We start from the raw sequence: 20649 nt of genomic DNA on the forward strand, positions 1-20649 counted from the left end.
AGGCAACAGCGCTGCAGAAACTGAAATTATAGAGCAGAAGTCACGGCGCTGCCAACCAAGCTGACCACTGTGATCTGTGAAGAAATCACAGATTCAATGAGCGCTGCCTTCAGCTCTTTCTCCTCTTCTTATATCCCATCTGCCCTCCTCTCCATCTCCAATCTCCTCTCCCTTCTCTCGCCTCGCTTTCATTTGCCGTCTTCTCTCTCCATCCTCACCCTGCCCCTCCTCCTCATCCTCATCTTCTTGCCTCAATTACCTCGATCTTCATTCACCTCTCCCTGTCACACCAGGTTCTGATCTCCCTCCTTTCATCCCTCATTCGTCCTCCCATGTCACCCTTTCTTTTTGTTTCATTAATCCGAGCCTAAGCAGTTTGAAAAAGAACAAAACTGCAACAACAAAAAGAAATATTTATTCAGCAGATAGCGCCATGACAAAAGAGATCACGACTCAAGGTGGCCTCCCTCTGCAGGCACATTTAGCACATCTGAGCATTATCACAACTCAGAGAAAAGAATTAAGACAGCACATCCAAGCCCTTATTTCCCCTCCTCCCCCCTCTGTCTGTCCTCTCTAATATCACACCCACTCCTTTCTTCTTCCTCGCTGTCCTCCACACCTTCTGCTCACACTGATCTTGGTAATTGAGAGGATGGCCTGCTCTCCAGCAGAGTGTACGAGTGACCAATCATAAAGCCCCGCGAAGCGATCAGCAGCACTCTTACTGCCCCAGATTGCCATTTAACCTATGATTTTCTATGTAGCACAAAGGCAGCCCGTTCCAACTCAACATAGCTTACACTATATTTATAACACCAAACAGCTCTGACCGCTGCAAACGGTGGCAGCTAATCAGGCGAAGGCGCCGTGGCCAAGGACAAAGGAGTCAGGCGCAGCCAACGGGGAGCGTGCAGACGCCGCCTGCAGGCTTCGGTCTGTGCAAGTTTACAGTCGATGTCATTAAAAAAAACACACCAGTTGTTATCTGAAGGCAGACAATATGAGGAGGAAGTGTGAAGAGTTATTAACCTTTGATTGTAGTTGTAGATATGAGGCAGGGCCGAGAAAGGAGAGAGAGGAAATGAGGATGTCCAAAAGTGGAATGGAAGACATGAAAGAGAGCGAGATGAAACTGTATTGATCGCTGTGGGGAAATGAGGCGGTGGCAGCCGCGAAACTAATAGGCGACAGCAAGGAAATAAAGGTAAGAGTCAAAAGACGAATAACAGGCAGAGGAATATATTATTATAAAGTGGAAGTACATAAATATCCCACAGCCTGATGGAAGGATCACATTAAAGAAGCATTCTTCACTTTGACATCTGTTCTGTACACACAGCTTCTGTTTTAAGTCTGGATTTTTTTTAAATATGAAAAACACTTTATATTAGAACGAGAGGCGAGGAGATGGGAAAGAGCATGAGACAAAGTTTCAATTCGCAGGGGTGGTGAAGAGGAAATGAATACGGATACAAGCCGGGGAGAGAGAAATATTTCATTGTCTGACTCCCCGAGGAGCAACCTGGGAGAATGAGCGGAGATGAGAGAGGAGGAAGGCCTTTAGAAGGAGTAATAGAGGAGGATTTCTTTTTATAACCTGCCTTCCACTGACACAGAATATGTCTGAGGTCCTTTGAACGCTGAACAAACTTCTTCGTCTTGCGGTGTATTCATTTTTATTTATTTATACAGGACAAGGACGAGCAGCAGCCTTTGACCTTTGGATTATTTAAAGTCAGTTTCCGTTGGATTTCCCTCAGTATCTCCTCGTTCCTGCCTCTTTCTTGTCTTTTCTGTTTATACCTTCATCCTTCTTTACCTTTAATGTCTCTAGTCTGTGTTTAGTATTTGCTTTACGATTGTTTTCTACTTTGAAGCTTAGTTTTCTTTTCATATCCTGTGCAGATTTTACTTGTTTCATGGTTTTCACTTGTGTCTAGTCCCACTTGCTGTTATTTGTCAATCAACCTTCAGTATATAAATATTCCTGTCCTCCTTCTTGTGTCTACCTCTTGTGATTTGTTAGATTTTATGCTTTTTATATTTCTTTATCAGCACCTTTTGTTGGAATTCGCTCCATCACGTGTTCTGTATTTTCTACTTTCACCTCGTGGCAGAATTGGTAGCAGTGTGGTTTCCTTGCATGGACTCAGCTGTTAAATGTGGTCACAAATTAAAATTAGAGGTTTTAGGAGCTTACGATTTAGGAGGTTTGCCTGCTTTGTATCCATGTGTTTGGGATCTTTGTCCTGTTAGAACACTCATTTGTGTTTCAACCATCCTGCTGTTGATTTGAGGTGAAGTTGTCCTCCTTCATCATTCAATCCACTTTGTGCCAAAACCACTGGCAGCAAAACATCTGTAGAGCATGATGCGACCCCCCACCATGCTTGACAGCTAGTATAAAGCTCTTGGGTTTGAAAGCCTCACCTTTGTTCTAAAAGAATACATGTTGTCATTGTGGCAAAATATCTATTGTTGTGCCATCTGACTGTAAAACTACATAAGTACACTTTAAAAGTAGAATGGGAGCCAGAGCCTTCAGTTTTCAGGCCCCTCTTCTGTGGAACCAGCTTCCAGTTTGGATTCGGGAGACAGACACTATCTCTACTTTCAAGATTAGGCTTCAAACTTTCCTTTTTGCTAAAGCATATAGTTAGGGCTGGACCAGGTGACCCTGAATCCTCCCTTAGTAATGCTGATTCTCATGATTCCCATGATGCATTGAGTATTTCTTCTTCACTCTCTGCACTGAATCATATCTGTTATTAACCTCTGTCTCTCTTCCACAGCATGTCTTTATCCTGTCTTCCTTCTCTCACCCCAACCGGTTGCAGCAGATAGCCCCGCCCCTCCCTGAGCCTGGTTGGAGGTTTCTTCCTGTTAAAAGGGAGTTTTTCCTTCCCACTGTCGCCAAAGTGCTGCTCATAGGGGTCATATGATTATTGGGTTTTTCTCTGTATGTAAGGGTCTACATTACAATATAAAGCACCTTGAGGCGGCTATTGTTGTGATTTGGTGCTGTATAAATAAGATTGAATTGAATAAAACACTTAAGCTGTCAACAGGAAAGCTAAACGCCTTCTAATATCTATCAAGCCTGAAGGTGTTGATTTTGGAGCAGGGGCTCCTCCGACTTCTAAGCAAAGTGATGCGAGTAATACATCGTCATCAACTGATAGCGTTTTGACCTAGAAGTCCATGAGAAAACAGGAGTGAGCTCTCTTGATACATAACTGTATTATACGCATGGCTGATGAGTTTATATCCTTAATCACTAGTTTGAAATCCTACTGAATGCAATACAATGGCTATGCTGTAATTTATGTTCCCCGTTAGAGTCAAACAGATGATCAAGCACGCTATGCTTTAGGGTGGGACTCTCTTCTGAATGAGTTGCTACAGCGTCTCCGGTTTTTTAGCCACATCCACCAACTGACGTGACTTTTATGTTCTGAGTGCTACCAGAGTTGACAAGGAGCTGAAATACAGTTGGTCAGGTTCCAAAAAAGTGGGTTACTTAGTTTGAAAACACTCATCGTGATACTCCGTCATCAAACTTGCACTCAAACCCTGAATTTGAGAGGCGATGAGAAAGGTCCAAAGAGTAATGAGGAGCTGGATGTTCTCAGTCATCGGCATTCAGGGCTTTTTTCTTTGGCTTGAAGAGGCATTTCAGTATTCTCCGAACCACCTCTATGGGATCAATTTTTACTCCCTTGTTTTGCAAAGTGTAAGATTAAAGTCTAGTCCATGCTCTCTTAATGTCCAGATACAACAGTTTTAAATTGTGTTGTCTCTAATCTGTTTTTATTTGCCCTCCAGTGACACAGCTCGCTGAGAATACAAATCGATCACGGCAGGCAAAAACTATAGAAATGAGCACGGGGCTGATATACAGTAATGAGTGATTCGTCAGAAATGTTCAGTAGCAGAGAAAGGAAGTTAACCGAAGGACTGATTCACACCATCTATACAGAGCACGTCTTTATAAGAGCGCTTATCATAAAGACTAAGCACGCGGTCAAGTCAATCAGCCACAATGACATTATGTTATTAACGACTATGTATTTAATTAATTACCAGCCTCTGTTCAATGTGCAGTAATTAATATGCAGTGGGGATTAACCCTTGTGGCAGAGATCAAGGGATAAAGCAAAGGAAGCTGAAGTTTCAATTTGGTAATTCGCTCATTTGCCTGGAACAGAGGTTTCTTTAGTTCGAGCTCACTGGTGTTACAAATACAGTAACTGCTGGGATTTTAAATGAAAAAACAACATGTCAGCATGGCTTCTTAGTTTAATCAAACTACTTTATTACCAAGGGTAATGTCAGGGACATTATAATAGGAAATAATTACCAATATTCTCACCAACTTCATTACGTACACCTTGCTACTTCCAGGTTGGACCCCCTTCTTGTTTCTTTAAGTCTTTATGAAATGCAACGCGATGCTAGAAACATTCCTCAGAGATTTTGGTCAGTATTGACATGATAGCATCACTACCAACACGTGCTGCAGATTTGTCAGCTGCACATCAACGATGTAGCTCTGCCATTCCACCACATCAGAGATGTGATTGAGTTCCGGTGACTCCTGAGGCCAGTTTTAGATAGCCAAGCTTTGTGATACAGAGTTATAAAGACGTAGACGTGGTCACCAACAATACTCAGGTACGCTGTGGTGTTTGAAGAGGCTCAGCTGGTGGGATCCAAAAAATATCTCCCCACCCTGACCTGAAACTACAAGGCAGGATGGATCTATGCTTTCATGTTGTTTGTGATAAATTCACCACCGAATGCCACAGAAGGAATTGAGACTGGTCTTCATGTCCTTGCTTCCCGAAAAAAATGCCAATCAACAACTGTCCAGTGCTAGTGTCCATTTTTGCTTTTCCTTGGCTGAGTTACTGTAGCTCATGGGGTAGAGCAGGTAATCTCGTGGTTTGAGCCCCGTTTGCCAAATATCCTCGGACTTGCTCTCCAATGCATCCTTTGGAGTGTGAGTCTGTGTGGATGTTAGACAACAAGCACTTAAGCATAGAAAAAAGTGTTTGTATGTATGGGAGTGAGGTATGTTGTATAAAGTGCTCTGGTGCTCAGGTAGTGTGGAAAGCGCTACATAAGAGTCAGTCCGTTTACCAAGTAGACTGCAACAAACTATCAAAGTGTGACTGAAAACAAAGCTTTATTCTTTTCTTTTTAAACAGGTATATGTGGCATCAGCACAAGCAGGATTTTCTATTTTTAATGCAAGAATGAATAACCTGTTCTAGAAGGACTTTAGAATAATAACACAATCGTACGCATATAAAAAAGTCAGTACTGTAAATTTATCTTTGTCTCCATATTAAACTCCTCTGAACTGACGTCCTGTCATTTGAAGAGCTTTAAGCTACTTTGGTCATGAAACGAAGAAAATCCTGGAATTTCTTTCCTCCCAGATAACCCGACGCCGAACTCTGAAACTAAAGTGAACTTTGCTGCTGGTTTTCTCTCTTGCCTCTTTCAACATTTCCATCTGGTGCAACTGTAGTACAGCGCCTCAGTGTTCTTTGTTCTCGGGGGAACGCAGGTCACCACCCAGGTGAATTTATTCATTAATGATGCCAGGAGCAAACTCGAGGGATGACACCAGCATCTAGAGATTGTTAGCACACATGGGTTCATCTACCATCTTATTCTTGTGCTTCTTCTGTAATCTCTGTTACTCTCACCGATGCAACTTGCATGACTTTACTCCCTGTTGTGATTTTTCTCATATAGATTTCTTATATATTGCATGTAAACAGTTTCAGAGTTCTGTTATATGGATTTTCAGAAATTTATAGTGTATTTTTTTTAAACTTTCTTCTTATTTCTAGCTTTTCTCATCATGTTTGACAGGAAGGAAAAATGTGAAAATACAGGTGTGCACACTTTTAATTTACTTTGCAGTTTTTTGCTCAGGTGAATGTTTAGTAGTACTTAGCTGAACTGCAGAGCTGGGTAATAGTTCCTCACTGCAATCGATGTTTCTACACCTTTCACATAAGTATTCCTGTAATTATTTGTGCATTTTAAACTTAAAGCGGAGTGTTCAAGCAGATACACAACTTCCAGTTCAAGACTGTGTATTTAAAGAGTGGAGGAGTTCGTTATAATCTTAGCTTTAAAATACAGTTAAAAGAAACTTTAGAGGGTAATTTACAGTAGACTAAAAATATGCACAGAGCCAGTGATTAATCACACTTTGCAAGTCATATAGAAGCTTTGATTTATGGGTTTGTTTCTTACTCCACCACCACCGCCAAAAAACTCTTCAGCAATGCCGTCTCCGAGTAGTTTCTGTCTTACCTTTCTACTTTATAAACGAGAATCCCTGCTGTAATAAATAAACCAGTCAACACATCATGTTTATCTGGGTTTTAAATGCATGAAAAAAGATTTGGAAACAGAGTCTCAGCTGAGGAAATAGTGAAAACATGCTTCAGATTAACACTCTGAGTGCACAGAGGCTAAAGCTACGGCCACACGGGGGAAACAGTGGTTGGAGACAGCAGCACTAAAGTGGTTCCTTTGGATCTGTGACCACTCCGTCGGCTGCTGTCTTCATATGATAATAAAGCAGTAAAAAGGCGGAGCCAAACAGCTGTCGCTCTCATCGGTTTGCGATTGAATGAGGTCAGTTTGGCAATTACATGCAATCTGTTTATGATAACTTTGCAAAATTTGCAATTCTGTTACTGTCTGAATCATATTCAGTATACAATATTCGGAAATTTAGTTGCTGCAGGATAGTAATTTACCTGAAGAGTTATACATAGGCACGCTGCATTCATGCATTTATACAGGAATACCACAACACAACTAGATGCTACCAATTGAAACGAGACCCTGTTCCCAAGAGCTGTGTTGCAGTCGAGCTGTGTTGCAGTTGAGCTGTGCTCATCGGCACAGACTGACTCTGCTAGAGATTACGTTAGCTGGGTTGTGTTTGCAGTCTGTGTACATTTATAGGTGATAAATGAATTTTTTAATATGTTACCAGCCTGAATTGGACCACAGTTGTTTGGAAACAGGTTGCCTCCCAACAACCAACCCAAGGTGGTTGTTGCAGCTGCTTATAATAAACTCTCCAGCCACACCAAAAGGCCTGAAAGACCAAAGACGGCAGCTAAACTCAATAACAACGTTGTTTCCAACAAAAACGCATTCACAACATTTAACCAAGTTAAGAACACTCAAAGAGGTGGGCCTATCATTGTTCTGGATAAATGAGACGCCCTCATGAACACAGAAGCTTTACAACACAAACCACTGGTTTTAAGGACAGATGACACTTTCCAAAGAAAACCTGTAAAAGAACCTGTTTCAGAAAAGTTCTGGAAAAAATCTTTGGACAGATGAAACCAAGGTGAAAAAATATGAAGTAGGAGAGAAACACTCACATTCTCAGTATACTGCATCACCTGTTAGTTACGGTGGATTTAGTTTGTATGTGTGGATGCCAGTGGAACTGCTGATAGAAACAGGATGACTTCTGATGTGTACAGAGCTGTTCTCTCTGCTCAGACTCAGAAAACAGAGCAAACCTGATCAGACAGCAAATAACGACCCAAAACAAACTGCTAAAGATCCATGGTTTTGGATTCTTTTGCGTCAAAAGATCCAATCCACGAGTTTCTCAGTGCAAAGAAATGGGATATTCTTCGATTGTCACGTTTGTCATCTGATTCGTATCCAGCAGAGCAGGTTTTGCATTATTAAATAGCAAACAGAATGCAGAGAGACCCACAAACAGGGAACAAAGCCTGACGGAGAACATCAAGCGAGGAACCTCAACATTTGGTGATGTCCATCATTTGTAGACTTCAGGCAGTCGCTGACTGCAAAGAATCCAAGTATTCGTTAGCTACGCTTCATTCAGAACAAAACCTCGCATTCTCTCGTTGTGGTATCAGCTAAAACCTTCCATGTGAAAAAAAAACCATCACGTATTTTATCCACAACCAGCGTGGTGACAGGAAGACAGGAAGTGTACAGAGCGCTCCTGTTTAGGTTTGACTGTCGTGAGGCGTTCTGACATCTCTGCAGCTTCCTGTAGAGATCGGCTTGTGCCTCTGAGTGGTTTTGTCAAGATGTGAAGCCGAGTGGGCTGAATTTTTTTTAATCCTCATGCAGAAATTTTGAACAGCCACAGCATGCAGAGAGGGGCCGTAGTGTTCGAGTGTCAGATCCACTTACTTTGTGCTCCATTCACAGCACTGGTTTCAGAGTGGCTGTTCTCACGTTTTTCTTCAATTCTTCAGACTGTTTTTGTTTTTTCATTACACGTAAGTTCAGGTCACTGTGGAGGAACCGCAAAGACATAAAAATGGGTAATAGAGTACTGTGCGCACAAGTCTTGATTTAGCCCTCATGTTTTAAATATTTAGCTAGAAAAACATGAAACGTGTGCAAACACAGATGGAAACAGAGGATAAAAGGCAAAAACAGAGCTTGTACAATTCTAACAAGCTTGAAAGTCAATATTTGGCTTGACCACTGTTGCTCACTCAACACTTGGAAGCAAAATATAGAGATAGCACAGTACTCTACATCCACTTTCAACTTTTTTCCCAATTTGTAACTTTTCTGGACATCTTGAAACCTGTGGCTTATTCTAACTACAAATTGTTGACGTCTTGGTGAATTAGGTATAAAACAAATGTTGGTATAATTTAAGATCATTGAAGGAATTGAAGACATGTTAGCAGCGATTCAGAGGTCTGGAACCTCCACTGTCATTCACAAATAGAAGTGGATAATCCATTCATTTGGTTTTTCTGTTAGCTGAACAGATGCTCCACGTACCCAAAACGGCCTTCACATAATTCTATACAACTGTTTATTCATAGAAACAAATATTTACTGGTAAAAGTAATGCTGTAAATGTCTGTAATGCAGTAGTCTAATGAGCAGATTTCCTTACATAAATATGTTAGTTTGACGTGAATCAAGTTTTTAAAACGTTTCCACTTTCAGTCTGATACTGATGAGCACTGGCTGTGGGTGTATTTACTAATAGAACTTATACAACTGCTGAATTTAATCTTTATTTTCTGATACATCTGTTAACTTGGTGCTTGGTTTCCATGTAAACCTTGAAGGCTCCTGTGCCATATGTATCATGTAAACTATTCACCACCCATCACACATGAATCGGTGCTCTTCCTTACCCTGTTAGAGTTCACTTCAGCCCCTCACCCTGAACGTTGTACCTGCCGTTTGTAAGCTGCTGCCTCTGTATGTTTCCAGGCTGGAGTCTCCCACCCGCTCTCTGCTGATGGAGGCCCCGAAGGGAATCCAGATCCTGGCTGAGGCCGGAGACATCCAGGCCATCTGCAGGAGCGAGCTGCGACTGGAGTCCAAAGACGGAGAGGTACTGTGTGTCCACCGAAGCAGGAGTTTATGGGGTTATGTTGGGTTTAATACAACTGGGATGTTATTTTCTGCATTTTGGCATGAGATCTCACCACACCAGGGTCTCGGGGTAAGAATAAGTCTGACGAGTCAAGAAAGCCAAAGAGTCAAGAGTTCAGACCCTGTTAAACCACAATTAAACATTTTACCTAAACTATCTGTTGCAATTTATGGACCCACTTCTAGCTTGATTTCTGCAGAATTAGTATCTGCAATTTTTGGTTGCTTGCTTACATGTGTAAGTGCAACATAATGTACAATATGACATATTTTTCTGAAGAGTGCCTTTGAATCAGAAAGGATCTCAGCATTTTTTAAAAACCAAAAAGCCACTAAAAGTGGAATTTTTGTGTTTTTTCTTCACAAAGATGAGAAAAAACTTTTCAACCACCAACTGCATCTATTTGCATTGACCTCCATTCTCAAGATTCCCAGGAATGAAACTAGGCTGCTATTTTTATAAAATTCTGAAAGATATTTAAAGACGACACCCACACTCCATCCACAGCCTGTTTACCACGCTGCCATCTGGCAGATAAACACAAGTATCTGCTGCTGTACCACTGAACTCGTCCTGAACTTTGCTGTGAGAAGAAGCATTTTCATCTTTTTATTCATTTGTATTTTTTTCTTTAGTAGCTTTCAGCGATTAAAAGAATAATTGATTAATCGCTGTTAAGATTTCTCTGCTTCTGCTCATCACTCTCTTCGTTATGAAAATGACAGTTTTTTAATGAGTGTTATTTGTCTCATTTGGAGTTTTGTTCATTCATTCTAATCGACTTTAACGAACTCCACCAAACAGGGCCAGCAGGCTAGTTTGAAGCTTCCCATACTAACCTCATTAAAATGGTGCCAGCAGAAGTGACTGTATGTATGAATGTATTCCAACACAGTTTCAATTAGCTAAAAAAAATCCCAGCGAATAATAAATATTCTTTATTTTCTTATACTGAGCCTTCAGGTCATCGTCGATCTGAAACACGGCGTCTCTTTTTAAGGACTAGAGGAAAGAAAAAAATCGATTATATTCACTTTCAGTTCCATGTTACCCTCTTAGATGCTGGTAGACTTGCATTATTTACAATTCAAGATAATACAGTAAACGTATTCATACATGTGCTCTCCTCAGATCAAAACCTCCTTTCATTTATAGCCAGCTTTCTGCTGATTGGTTGCCCTTTCTGATTAACATGCACGTGGGTGGGGCTGACTGCATTAGCATCACATTGCCATTGACTCTGCCTGCACAGTATGAATGCTGCAACCTGTGCAGGATTCATTATAGCGCTACATAGATTCACATAGCCTGTTTGCCCTTGTGTATCTAACTTCCTCTCTTTTAAAAATCTGTGCCTGCACTGTTAGCCATCAAGCACACAATGAGTGGTTTGAGGTAAAAACTTCTTCCTGTCTTTGAGTCCTGTTACTCTAAAAGTGGTTTTTGCACAAAGCTCTCGCTCTGCGCACCGACAACAAGTTAACAAATTAACTTTTCTTGTCCTGCGGCCATGCTGGCTGATGGGGATCCATCTCAATTCAGCATTTTCTCCTGTCCAAACTTATTTTTAGCAAACATCGATCCAAACAATAGCTGGCTTCCTTCGCCAACATGGGCCGGCGTTCTCATAATGGCTGGTGGCAATTTCCCACATGCTGGCCGTGCACCAGGATCTGTAAGAGCCTCGCGGAAAAAAGAGAACATAAGATGATTGGTGGTCTGTTTTATACTCTCTCATCCTCCTTTTACTAATTACTTCCCCACAGTGTCTCCTATGTGCTGCTAGCTTCCATTTCCATCCATCTTTCCAGTTTTCCGTCCTTCCTTCCTCCTTTCTCTGCCCTCTTTCTGTCGTAAACTTTGCTTGTTTACCCCCCCACCTTCCATATTCGTTCATCCACTCATGCTGCTTCCTTCCTTCTTTCATCCTTTCCTTCCTGCTCCTAAATTCCCCCAACCATCCCCTGATTCGTTACACACATCAGTCTTCACATTCATCACGGCCGGCTGCGCTGATAAAAGGATTTCCCTCCTTAGGTTGCACCAGTCGTGTCATGTCAAATCTGCTAAAATCAGCGGAGGAGGATTAGGAAGAAGAAAGTGTTTAAAAGTTTCCCACAAAAACTGTTTCGTACATTAAGACAGACTGCTGATATGAGATGGACACAGGGAGGGAGGGAGGGCGGGCGGGAGGCGGTCTCAGGAAGGTGCCCTTGAATCCAGTTTAGTCCAATTAAATGCAACCGCAGCGGCCATGCTGCTGCCGCGTCTTCTTACAGATTTCATGGATGTGTGGTCAGAAATGAGGCTGTTGGACTAACGGTGGGCAGTGCATATAATTAGAATCGCGTTCTCACACTCCATTAGGGTTGCAAATGTCCATTTGTCAAACCTCTGTCTAACACACATTCACGCTCCCCCTCTCTCCTCAGGCGCCGCCACTGCAATTACAGAAAGGTTTTGGCTATTAGACACCCACAGACCACACAGGCAGATAATGAAATAGAGTCGTGCACACTCTTCTCGAAGCATTTTTTTAAAGCACGCAAAGAACGACCCGTAATTCCCGAGCGCACATGCGCAGTGACTTAAGGCGTCCTTGTTACAGCCATCTGGACAGGCTGCACTTCACATGTGTAGCTGCTGGCATGTTTAATTACAAGGACGCTGCATCAAGTGTGAGCTGAACACCGGTGCTGTCATAGTTCAACCTTAATTGACTCTCTGTTGGTTATCCACCAAGGTGAGACAGACCAGTGCAGATTTACATCACAGCCCGCACCAGTTAGCAAGAAAGGCCACGCAGTCTGTCTGAGACGGGCAAGGAAGACACTGGCAGTTACACAAGAAAGTCATCACATGCAAGCACAAACTGTTGTGAAGCCCGCGGAGATGCATTTAAACATTTTCATCACGAGACCCTCGGAAGCTGTTTTCTCTCTGACAGAATACAGAGAAACAAACTAGAAGCTAAGTTCGGATGCACAAGAGTCTGAAACCATAACTGTACATACATTTACAAAAAGAAACGTTACCTTGTCGAATCTATAAACTCAACAAATGTGGGTGTTTGTTAAGTGTTGGTGTCGTTGCTCCAAAAAGTAATTTATTACACATCACACGTGAGTAAATGTCGGTCTTAGCCCATCCTAAAAGTGTTCATTTGTGGAACCAGGGTTCTCTCTTTTGAGATACGTGGACAAAAGTATTAGGCCACATATTTTTTCACTTCCCAGTTCCATTGACATGGGTGTAAAAAATCGAGCGCCTAGCCATGCAGTCTGCCTTTGCAAACATTTCCCAAAGAATGTCTTGTTGTAAAGCACTCAATGAATTCGTGCATGGTCCTGTAATAGGATGCCACAGCAAGGTCCGTAAAAGCATGGCTGGATGATTTTGGTGTGGAAAAACGTGTAGAGCCCTGACTTCAAACCCATCAACCACCTTTGGGATGAACTACAATGGAAATGGCAAGCCTGGGCTCCACATACAACATCCAGTGTCTGACCTCACAAAAGCTTTTCTGGATAAACTGACAAAAATTCCCACAGGCATGCTTCAAAATCTTGTAGAAATTCTTCACAGAAGAGTGGAAGCTGCAGTAGGGGCACGGCTTTTGGAAAAGCTAGTGTAGATGTGGCCCGATGTTTTTGCTCATATAGTGCGTGGCTCACTTGGATGGATTTACCATCATATCTTCACAAATATGCACATCAGACAAAGATAATAAAAACTGCAGATGTATGCATTATACAGGACTGATAACAACCATTAAAGAAATATTAGCTTAGCCATTAGGTGATGTCTTCCTCCTAACAGCAGGTACCTATCACCATTTAGCAGGGTGGTCGTTCCACCCTGCTAAATGGAAGTAATATGCGGTGTGTTGAGGGCTAAAAAAGCCACAGAAGTCAGCATCGGGGAAAAAGGGTAAGTGATAATATAGCTCATGCAGAGAACATTTGTATTCCTACGGGAGTCTTTTCCCTCCAAGCCGCAGGAAGCAACAGAAAACCTCTGGAGACATGAAATAAAACCGAACTGATACCTTGACCTCACCTCACCTTTACCTGCCCAACCTGTTTGTACTGTTGCCCATCACAAGCACACAGACACACGAATTTATCCCGCCGCCCACACACACATTTACACACAGGTTCTGGAGTGTCTCACACCGTCTGCCCCTCGTGGTGAAAGATTTGTTCAACAGCAGCTGTCTGAGGAAGTCAGCTGAGACTCTGCTTTAAAAGTGTTCCAGGTCATTTGATGGCGATGCCTCCCCGAGGTGCACCGTAATGGCTCCTTTACCTTTTTATGGCTGGAGAGCTCCTCCTGTCCGCAGCCGGTGCAACACCAGCCTCATACGAGCCCCGGGAGGATGGGGGGAGGAGGGGATTCATGCAGCGGTGGTTTGTGGCTGTGCAGACCGAGAGAGATGGTTTGTTCCAATCAATGAGGGGAGTAAAATGAGTTATGGGTTAATGTGTTTATGGAGCGGCTTGCAGAACAACTTTTCTTAGGTTTTGCTCTCCTTTTATTGCTCAGGAGACGAGAGGAATAACTTTTGAATGAGCCGACTGTAAACTTGTAGAGGGCTTTTTTGCTTTTTATTTACCCTGTTTGGGACTCTCTGCCAACAAAATACTTGAAAATATCCCAAAATAAAACTCTGTTCATCTGGATTTGGGGCCTCCTCAAACAAAACACCTGCTGTAGAGGGCAATTTAGTTTACAGTGAAGTCTAAGTGCTGAGGAGAAATATGATCAGGCAACCAGTTAAACAACTTCTAGTTTTACCTTCAGGTTTGATTGGTCCAAAGCACAGTGTGGTTTCCTAATAAGTGCACAGTTTTTAGTTTTCCAAATTTCAAACCTCCTAGATGGACCTAATGGCCAAGGAGCCAGACAGTTTTTAATGCTCTTGTTCAGTAGTTCTCCAGGGTTTCTGAAGGTCTTTCAAATGTTTTCTTTTACCATTTGCTGCTTTTTCAGTCATTTCCTTCAGTCAAGTCCTTGTACCTGACCATTTTCTGAGGAATTTTCTTTTGTTGTCTGCTGATGTTTGTTGAATTCTTCAATATCTTCAAGAACTTTTTACTAGCAGTCTGTTGCTAAACACATTTTTCCCATTTCTTTAGCTGATATTTTTGCAACAACAATGTAATTCCCAAGGAGCTATTAGTCACAAACACCGCACACAATGCCGAGATATGTAGTGTGTCCTTAAAAATTTGAGGAAACTGGACAAGTGGAGATCAGAAGAAGTCTAAAAACTATTTACAGCAGACAAGGAGAATCTGAAAGTGATTTCCTTAAAGGCCCTGACACAGGATGTATCTGGTCCTTCAGTTGAGCAATCTACAATTTTTTTCAAAGCATCATCAAATGGAAGTGGCTTCCTTTAGAATAGACCAAGAAGCCAATCTTAAGGATGGGAAACAGGGAGAAAAGGATGAGGTATGAAAATCTGACAGATGTCCAAGATCATCTTGACAGAACAGAGCAAAAGGCAGCCAATATCCAAAGAAAAGCGTTCAATGCGCTTCTAGAAGACTGGAGAACTATTCCTGAGGACTAAATTTCAGAAGGCTTCCCCAAAGAGCTCAGGCTGTGCTGAGGAATTAAGGTGGTCAGTCCAAATACTTTACAAATGCTGTGTTTTGCCTTATATGGTGTATTTCGATGTATCTTTGCAGGTTTTAATAAATCTCTGCACCTATTTCCAATTTTCCTAGCAAAATAGAAAGAAATGATGGGTGGTATAAGACTACAACACTGTACTGTATTTGCTATGTTTAGCATGTTAATCACAACTACATTTGGTCACCAAGAAGTCTTTCTCTTCTCTCCTGAACTCAGCCAGTCCTCAGCTAAACTGAATCGCTCTTCTTCTCTTGTCACTCTTAGCTGCCCTCAAAGTAAATCATTCACTCGTTCTCCTTGGCTTTTATTTTCCTTCTCAGGACTTCTGACTCACATAAATAGTGTCTGAAACTCCTGACACCTTCGCTCTCCCCTTCGTTGGTTGCATAGAATGTTAAGTGACCTGGATACTCAACTGCAGCAACTATCCAGTTTTTCTGACTTGAGATTTTTCCTCCCACATTTCCCAGTGTTTTCCAGCCCTTTCAGTGGACATGAGTGGAATGAATTGTAAAGGTCATGTGTTGGATTTGAAGTTAACAGCATCGCTGCACAGTAGAGTCATATTTATGATAAAAGTCACTGAGATTGCTCCTGTCTGGCATCATCTGTGCAGAAATCTCTCTAGATTGAGGCGGTGTTGTCCTACAGGATACTGCAGAGGCATGCCTTTTACCAAAATGTCATCAGTTTTAATCCCTGAAGGAGGAGAAAAGATAAAGATGAAGAGTAAAAGTAAATTTGTCAAAGCTGAGAAAAGCTGGAAACAGAGTTTAAGAGGTTTAGAAAACAGTTCTGCGTGTCTGCAGGTCAGATGATCACAAAGGTTCTTGTTGTTGGTATATACCAACAACGTATATGTATAAGATTTACACCTATTTTTCACTCATCCATCCTCAATCATACAAGTCAGAAAATCTCAGCAAGTTGATTCTGTTCATAACATTATGCAAATTATGTTAATGAGTTTGCATCAGTGCAACTTTTTAATTTATAGGATGAATTATCTGGTTTCTTTCTCCCTTGAAACGGGAGACAGTTTCTGTTTCAGACAGTAAAGATGATAAACTATGACTGATGAGTTGAGTCCATAAAATATGTAGAAGATTATTCAGGTTAAAATGAAAACCAGCAACTAAAGCAGTGAAAATGCCAAGTATCATTGACATGAAAATGAAAATTAAGAAAACAAGCAGGAATTACATCCCAGGAACTCTGGGGTGGAAATTAGTGTCAGAATTCTTCCTTCTCTAACCCACAACAAGACACAGCAGAGGTCCGTGTTTCCCTGAGCCAGGTTCTGTTTCTTCCTGTTAAAAAGGAGTTTTTCCTTCCCACTGTCACCAAGTGCTTACTCAGAGGGGTTGTTTGGTTGTTGGGGTTTTCTCTGTGTCATTGTAGAGTCTTTATCTTACAATATAAAGCACCTTGAGGTGATAACTGGGATTTGGCACTGTGTAAATAAAAGTGAATTGAATCTAAATTGAATAAGGTGTCACTGCACTGACGCATCAGGTTAGTCTGTCACTCCTGAGTCATCATTTACCAACGAGCAGGGTTACTGCTGTGACCCGTTTTAACCCCAAAAACCTGTTTCTCAAAAGCAAACACAGTCTGTAGTGCCTACGTCTAACAATCAGGAGATGAAAATAAAAAGTCAGCCAAATTAAGTGCAAAGCAGAAAGGCAGCTGAACCTCCACCCCCGCCGACGTCTCTCTGAGACAACTAAGACTCTTATCTCTGTTTAGTGTGGATGCTCCTGGCAACTGATTAATATTTGATTAAGCGGGAGGAAGAAATCAGAATATTGAGTCATTGAGTAAGAAAACACTCAGAAAATAGTCTGAGAATAATGAAATGGACAATTTCTCCCCACGAATAGCATGTTTACTTAATGCAGCTAACATTAGCTGTGCTAGCAGAAGTAGCCTTCTTTGCTCACGAGTATGTACGTACGCTTGGAGTTTCCCGACACAACCACAATACAGCCAGTCTTTATTTAGCTCTACAGAACAGTCCTGGTTAGCAAGGCTAGCATTCCCATTGCTGTTTTACAACTTTCAGTCACAGCTAGCTTCAACGAGTGGTGGGTGACTGTGTGACATCTCAGAACCAACAGTTAACTGCATTGTGTCTTAATAAAATATTAATACCTTAATTTACCAGGGCAGCATTTAGTCACCTTGCTTTTTATTTATTATGCTTTACATTCATAAAAACAGTTGTGATATCTTTCACAAACACAAAAACAAAGCTAATTCAGCTAACTGGGTTAGCTAACTCAGATGGGTCTTTGCACCGATGTGTCCATAAATCCATCTTTCTTCTTAACTACTAATCTAACTGAAGGTAGTTTGGGGGGGGGGGTGTTGAATCTATACCAGCTGTGACATCTATCGCAGGTCTAACATACAGAGCCTGCTGCCGACTATCACAGCTGACCGATTTAGAGTAACTGGTTATTCTGACATGCACGTTTCTGCATGTTCTCCGTGTGCCTGCATGATTTCTCTCTGGGCTTCAACAGTCCAAAATCCAGAACTTTTTCGCTGTGATGGGGACTGTGCTGAGCTGAACTCTGCCACCTCACCAACCTATAATTTCAAATTTCAGCACTATGTACCTCAACATGTGGATGCAAGAAAGCTAATTTTTGCAGCAGTCTTTTCCAGACTTTTCAACCATCTGCTTTTCATGCTTTGTTTCTACATCTCTACCCATTTCATTTCTCTTCTTTACTTTCCCTAATCTCACCAGTTTGCTCTTCTCCCTCTACGGCAGATCTCGCTGGATGCTCAGAGGATTCGGCTGTTGCAGCTGCCGGAGGGGAAGGCCTCCACCAGCTCCTCGTCCTCTGGGACCAGGCAGACTGTCTACGAGGTTTGCGTTTGCCCCAACGGGAGGCTCTTCCTGTCCCAGGCTGGCACCGGATCCACCTGCCAGATCAGCAACAACGTCTGCCTCTAGGACTCATACGTACAAAAATAAATAAACGCATCCTGAAAGAGAGACGGGCTAAACAGACAGATGTACACATATCGCCTGCCTTTAGGACTGATTCACAGATAACACGTACAGAAATACAAAGACTGCCAGAGCTGATGGACAAACAATCATAGATACTGTACTTACACAGACACAGTGATGGAAACACTTTACAATCACAGACTGATGTTTAGGCCCAAATGATATGTTTTAAGCTCCTGACATGTTCCAGTTTAATGCAACCTTTTTCTTTCCCTTAATTTCCTGAGTTGAAGTCGATCATCATGAGAACCTAAAAGTCTCCGCTAAGCTCTTCACACATAGAGATCATTACAAGAACAAAAAGAAACAAAGAAAAAGTTTTTTAATACAGCTGAGGTCTCCGTCACATTGGGAATAAACTGACTCTATTTAGCAAAAGGCCAGTATTTGTAATATATCTGTGTGATCCTAACAGTCATATGCAGAGATCTGTAATCACACCACACATATTTTAACACGTCAACATGGTACACACACACACATACACATTGTTTGCTTGTAGAAGCCTCCTGGTAGAAACTAAAAGGAGGATCTCCAGAGAGTTACTGAAAGAGATGCTGACGTGTTCCCTTTCTCTGTCAAGAGCATTTCAGTACGAGAATCACTAGGGTGATCACCTCCTTTTTTCCTCTGCCTCCATCTTCTCTTTCCTTCCCTGTAGCTTGCTTCAGTTGAGGTTTTAAACTTCACACCAGTGGTTCTCAAACTAGAGGGTGGGCGCTAATTTAGAGAAATGATTTTTGAAGGGAAGGACAGCCTGGAAAGACCTTTGTTTCACAAAGATTCCACTTGGATCCTCTCTGTATTTTTGATGTTTGATATAAAACAAATACACGTATATGCATCCAACAACTGTGGGATCCTAACATTTTTCAGCCTTTGAAAGAAAGTTTGAGAACTACTGATGGCGAATGTTCCTAGAGTTCGATCGGGACATAAAACGAACGCAAAGACTTTCAAAACTTTTTAAGTTCAATTTTAAGCAAACAGCATTTACAGCGTGCCTCTGTCACAGTTCCTTTATGAGTTTGTTTGATTTTGTGGGGATATGTTGATGCTAAATTGTGACAGTAAGACCGTGTGCAAGTTGCTATGCTTATCAGACTGTGAAGCCATGTTCATATCATATTGCCTTTACTCAGCTGGGCTTCTGTTCGTTTCCAAAAAATATTTGGCTTCAAAGAAACAAACTGCATGTTCTGCAAAGTGCTCAGTTTGTTTTCTTCTAAAGCAAATCTTTTCATATTCTTTGAATTTGCAGAATTTTTATTAAATATCTAAAATTTTGTCCTTCAACGGGATGTGAAGGGATTCCTTCACATCCCGTTTATTATCTCAGAATTCTGAGTTTTTCTCGGGACCCTGAAGTTACTTTCTCTTCAATGTAGTTAACTTTACCATCAGATCAGCGAGTCTAGAAAGTACGCCACAATATGGTCACCTGCAGTCCAGCAACCATCAACTGCCAGTGTAGTTACACTAGTCTCCGTCAGTGTCTGTGTAAAAATCAGAGTCAATCTAAGCGAGCCAAAAAAGAGGAATTATTATCAAATTTCAGTTGAAGGGAATGGAGCTAAACAGTTAAAATAATTGTGCATCTGGACATCCTAAAATATGTCAAAGAGCGATGTTTCAAGTGGAAGAACATGTTAGTGTGGTGGCCTCATGCTTGTATGAGGTGATCCTGAACGGTAAAGCCATAGCACGCTGATCCCGTGGTTACGTTTTTCTCACGGAAATCATTCCCTTAACATTCAAAGCATAATGAAACCACATCAGGAACGTTCATGTTTTCCACATGGGTGTGGTGGTTGGGGGTGGCTTTTATTTATATAGCACCAAACCACAATAAGAGTCACCTAAAAGCGCTTTGTGTTATAAGGTAAAGCAAATTTAAAACTGTCAGAAGAAAAATGATCAAAATTCCAACTTTTGTTCTCTAAAGTTGGAATTCTGATCTTTTTATTCCTGTTCTCTCCCACAGGGTCCCATTTCACTCCGGACGATCACTTGAACGTGCCCTATTAACGTTGGAGAGTTGCAGTTTTAGATTGTGTTAGAAGGTCTCTGGTTCAGATCTCCAGTCTAGACTCACTTTGTCGGCCTAATCTTTTAATCTTAACTCTTGTATTCCTCGTGATATGACATGAACAAGGCACCAGAGGCTGAAGCATTGATCTGTTCGAAATCTTTAAACATTTAAAGCAAACTGTGTTAACTTTGAATTCTGTGGATATTTTATTTAATCTCATGTATTGATTGTATGCTAACTGTTGTTGTTGCCTGCATAAATTCTGACCCCTGAAAAGAGAGCATCGGCTTCCCTCCTGTCGTCCTAACACTGAAGAAAATGACGAAAAACAGCAACAGCTTTGATATTTCCAAACCTCGCATATAAAAACACAAACATCCAACGTGAGCTGCTCGAACCTCGCCGGTGGTCACCCTACTTGTTTCTTGCACTGGGACATTTTTTTAAAAAGGACAAAAAAAGATTTAAAAAAAAATACACAAAAAAAACCTAAAGCGA

The 20649-nt window shown here is 41.6% G+C and overlaps 1 protein-coding gene across 2 annotated transcripts in view; it reads left to right on the forward strand.

Moving 5' to 3' along the window:
* The window catches only part of sgcd (sarcoglycan, delta (dystrophin-associated glycoprotein)), a 449906-nt gene extending 430935 nt beyond the window's left edge, over positions 1 to 18971 (forward strand). For both annotated transcript variants that reach the window (XM_026182769.2, XM_026182768.2), the window contains 2 exons: positions 9283 to 9406; positions 17874 to 18971. In XM_026182769.2, coding sequence (XP_026038554.1) covers positions 9283 to 9406; positions 17874 to 18059 — 310 coding nt within the window. In that variant the 3' untranslated portion in view covers positions 18060 to 18971. The remainder of the gene's footprint in view (positions 1 to 9282; positions 9407 to 17873) is intronic.
* The last annotated feature ends 1678 nt before the right edge of the window (positions 18972 to 20649 follow it).

Source organism: Astatotilapia calliptera, chromosome 10, assembly GCF_964374335.1.
Source record: "Astatotilapia calliptera chromosome 10, fAstCal68.1, whole genome shotgun sequence".
Classification (NCBI taxonomy): Eukaryota; Metazoa; Chordata; class Actinopteri; order Cichliformes; family Cichlidae; genus Astatotilapia; species Astatotilapia calliptera.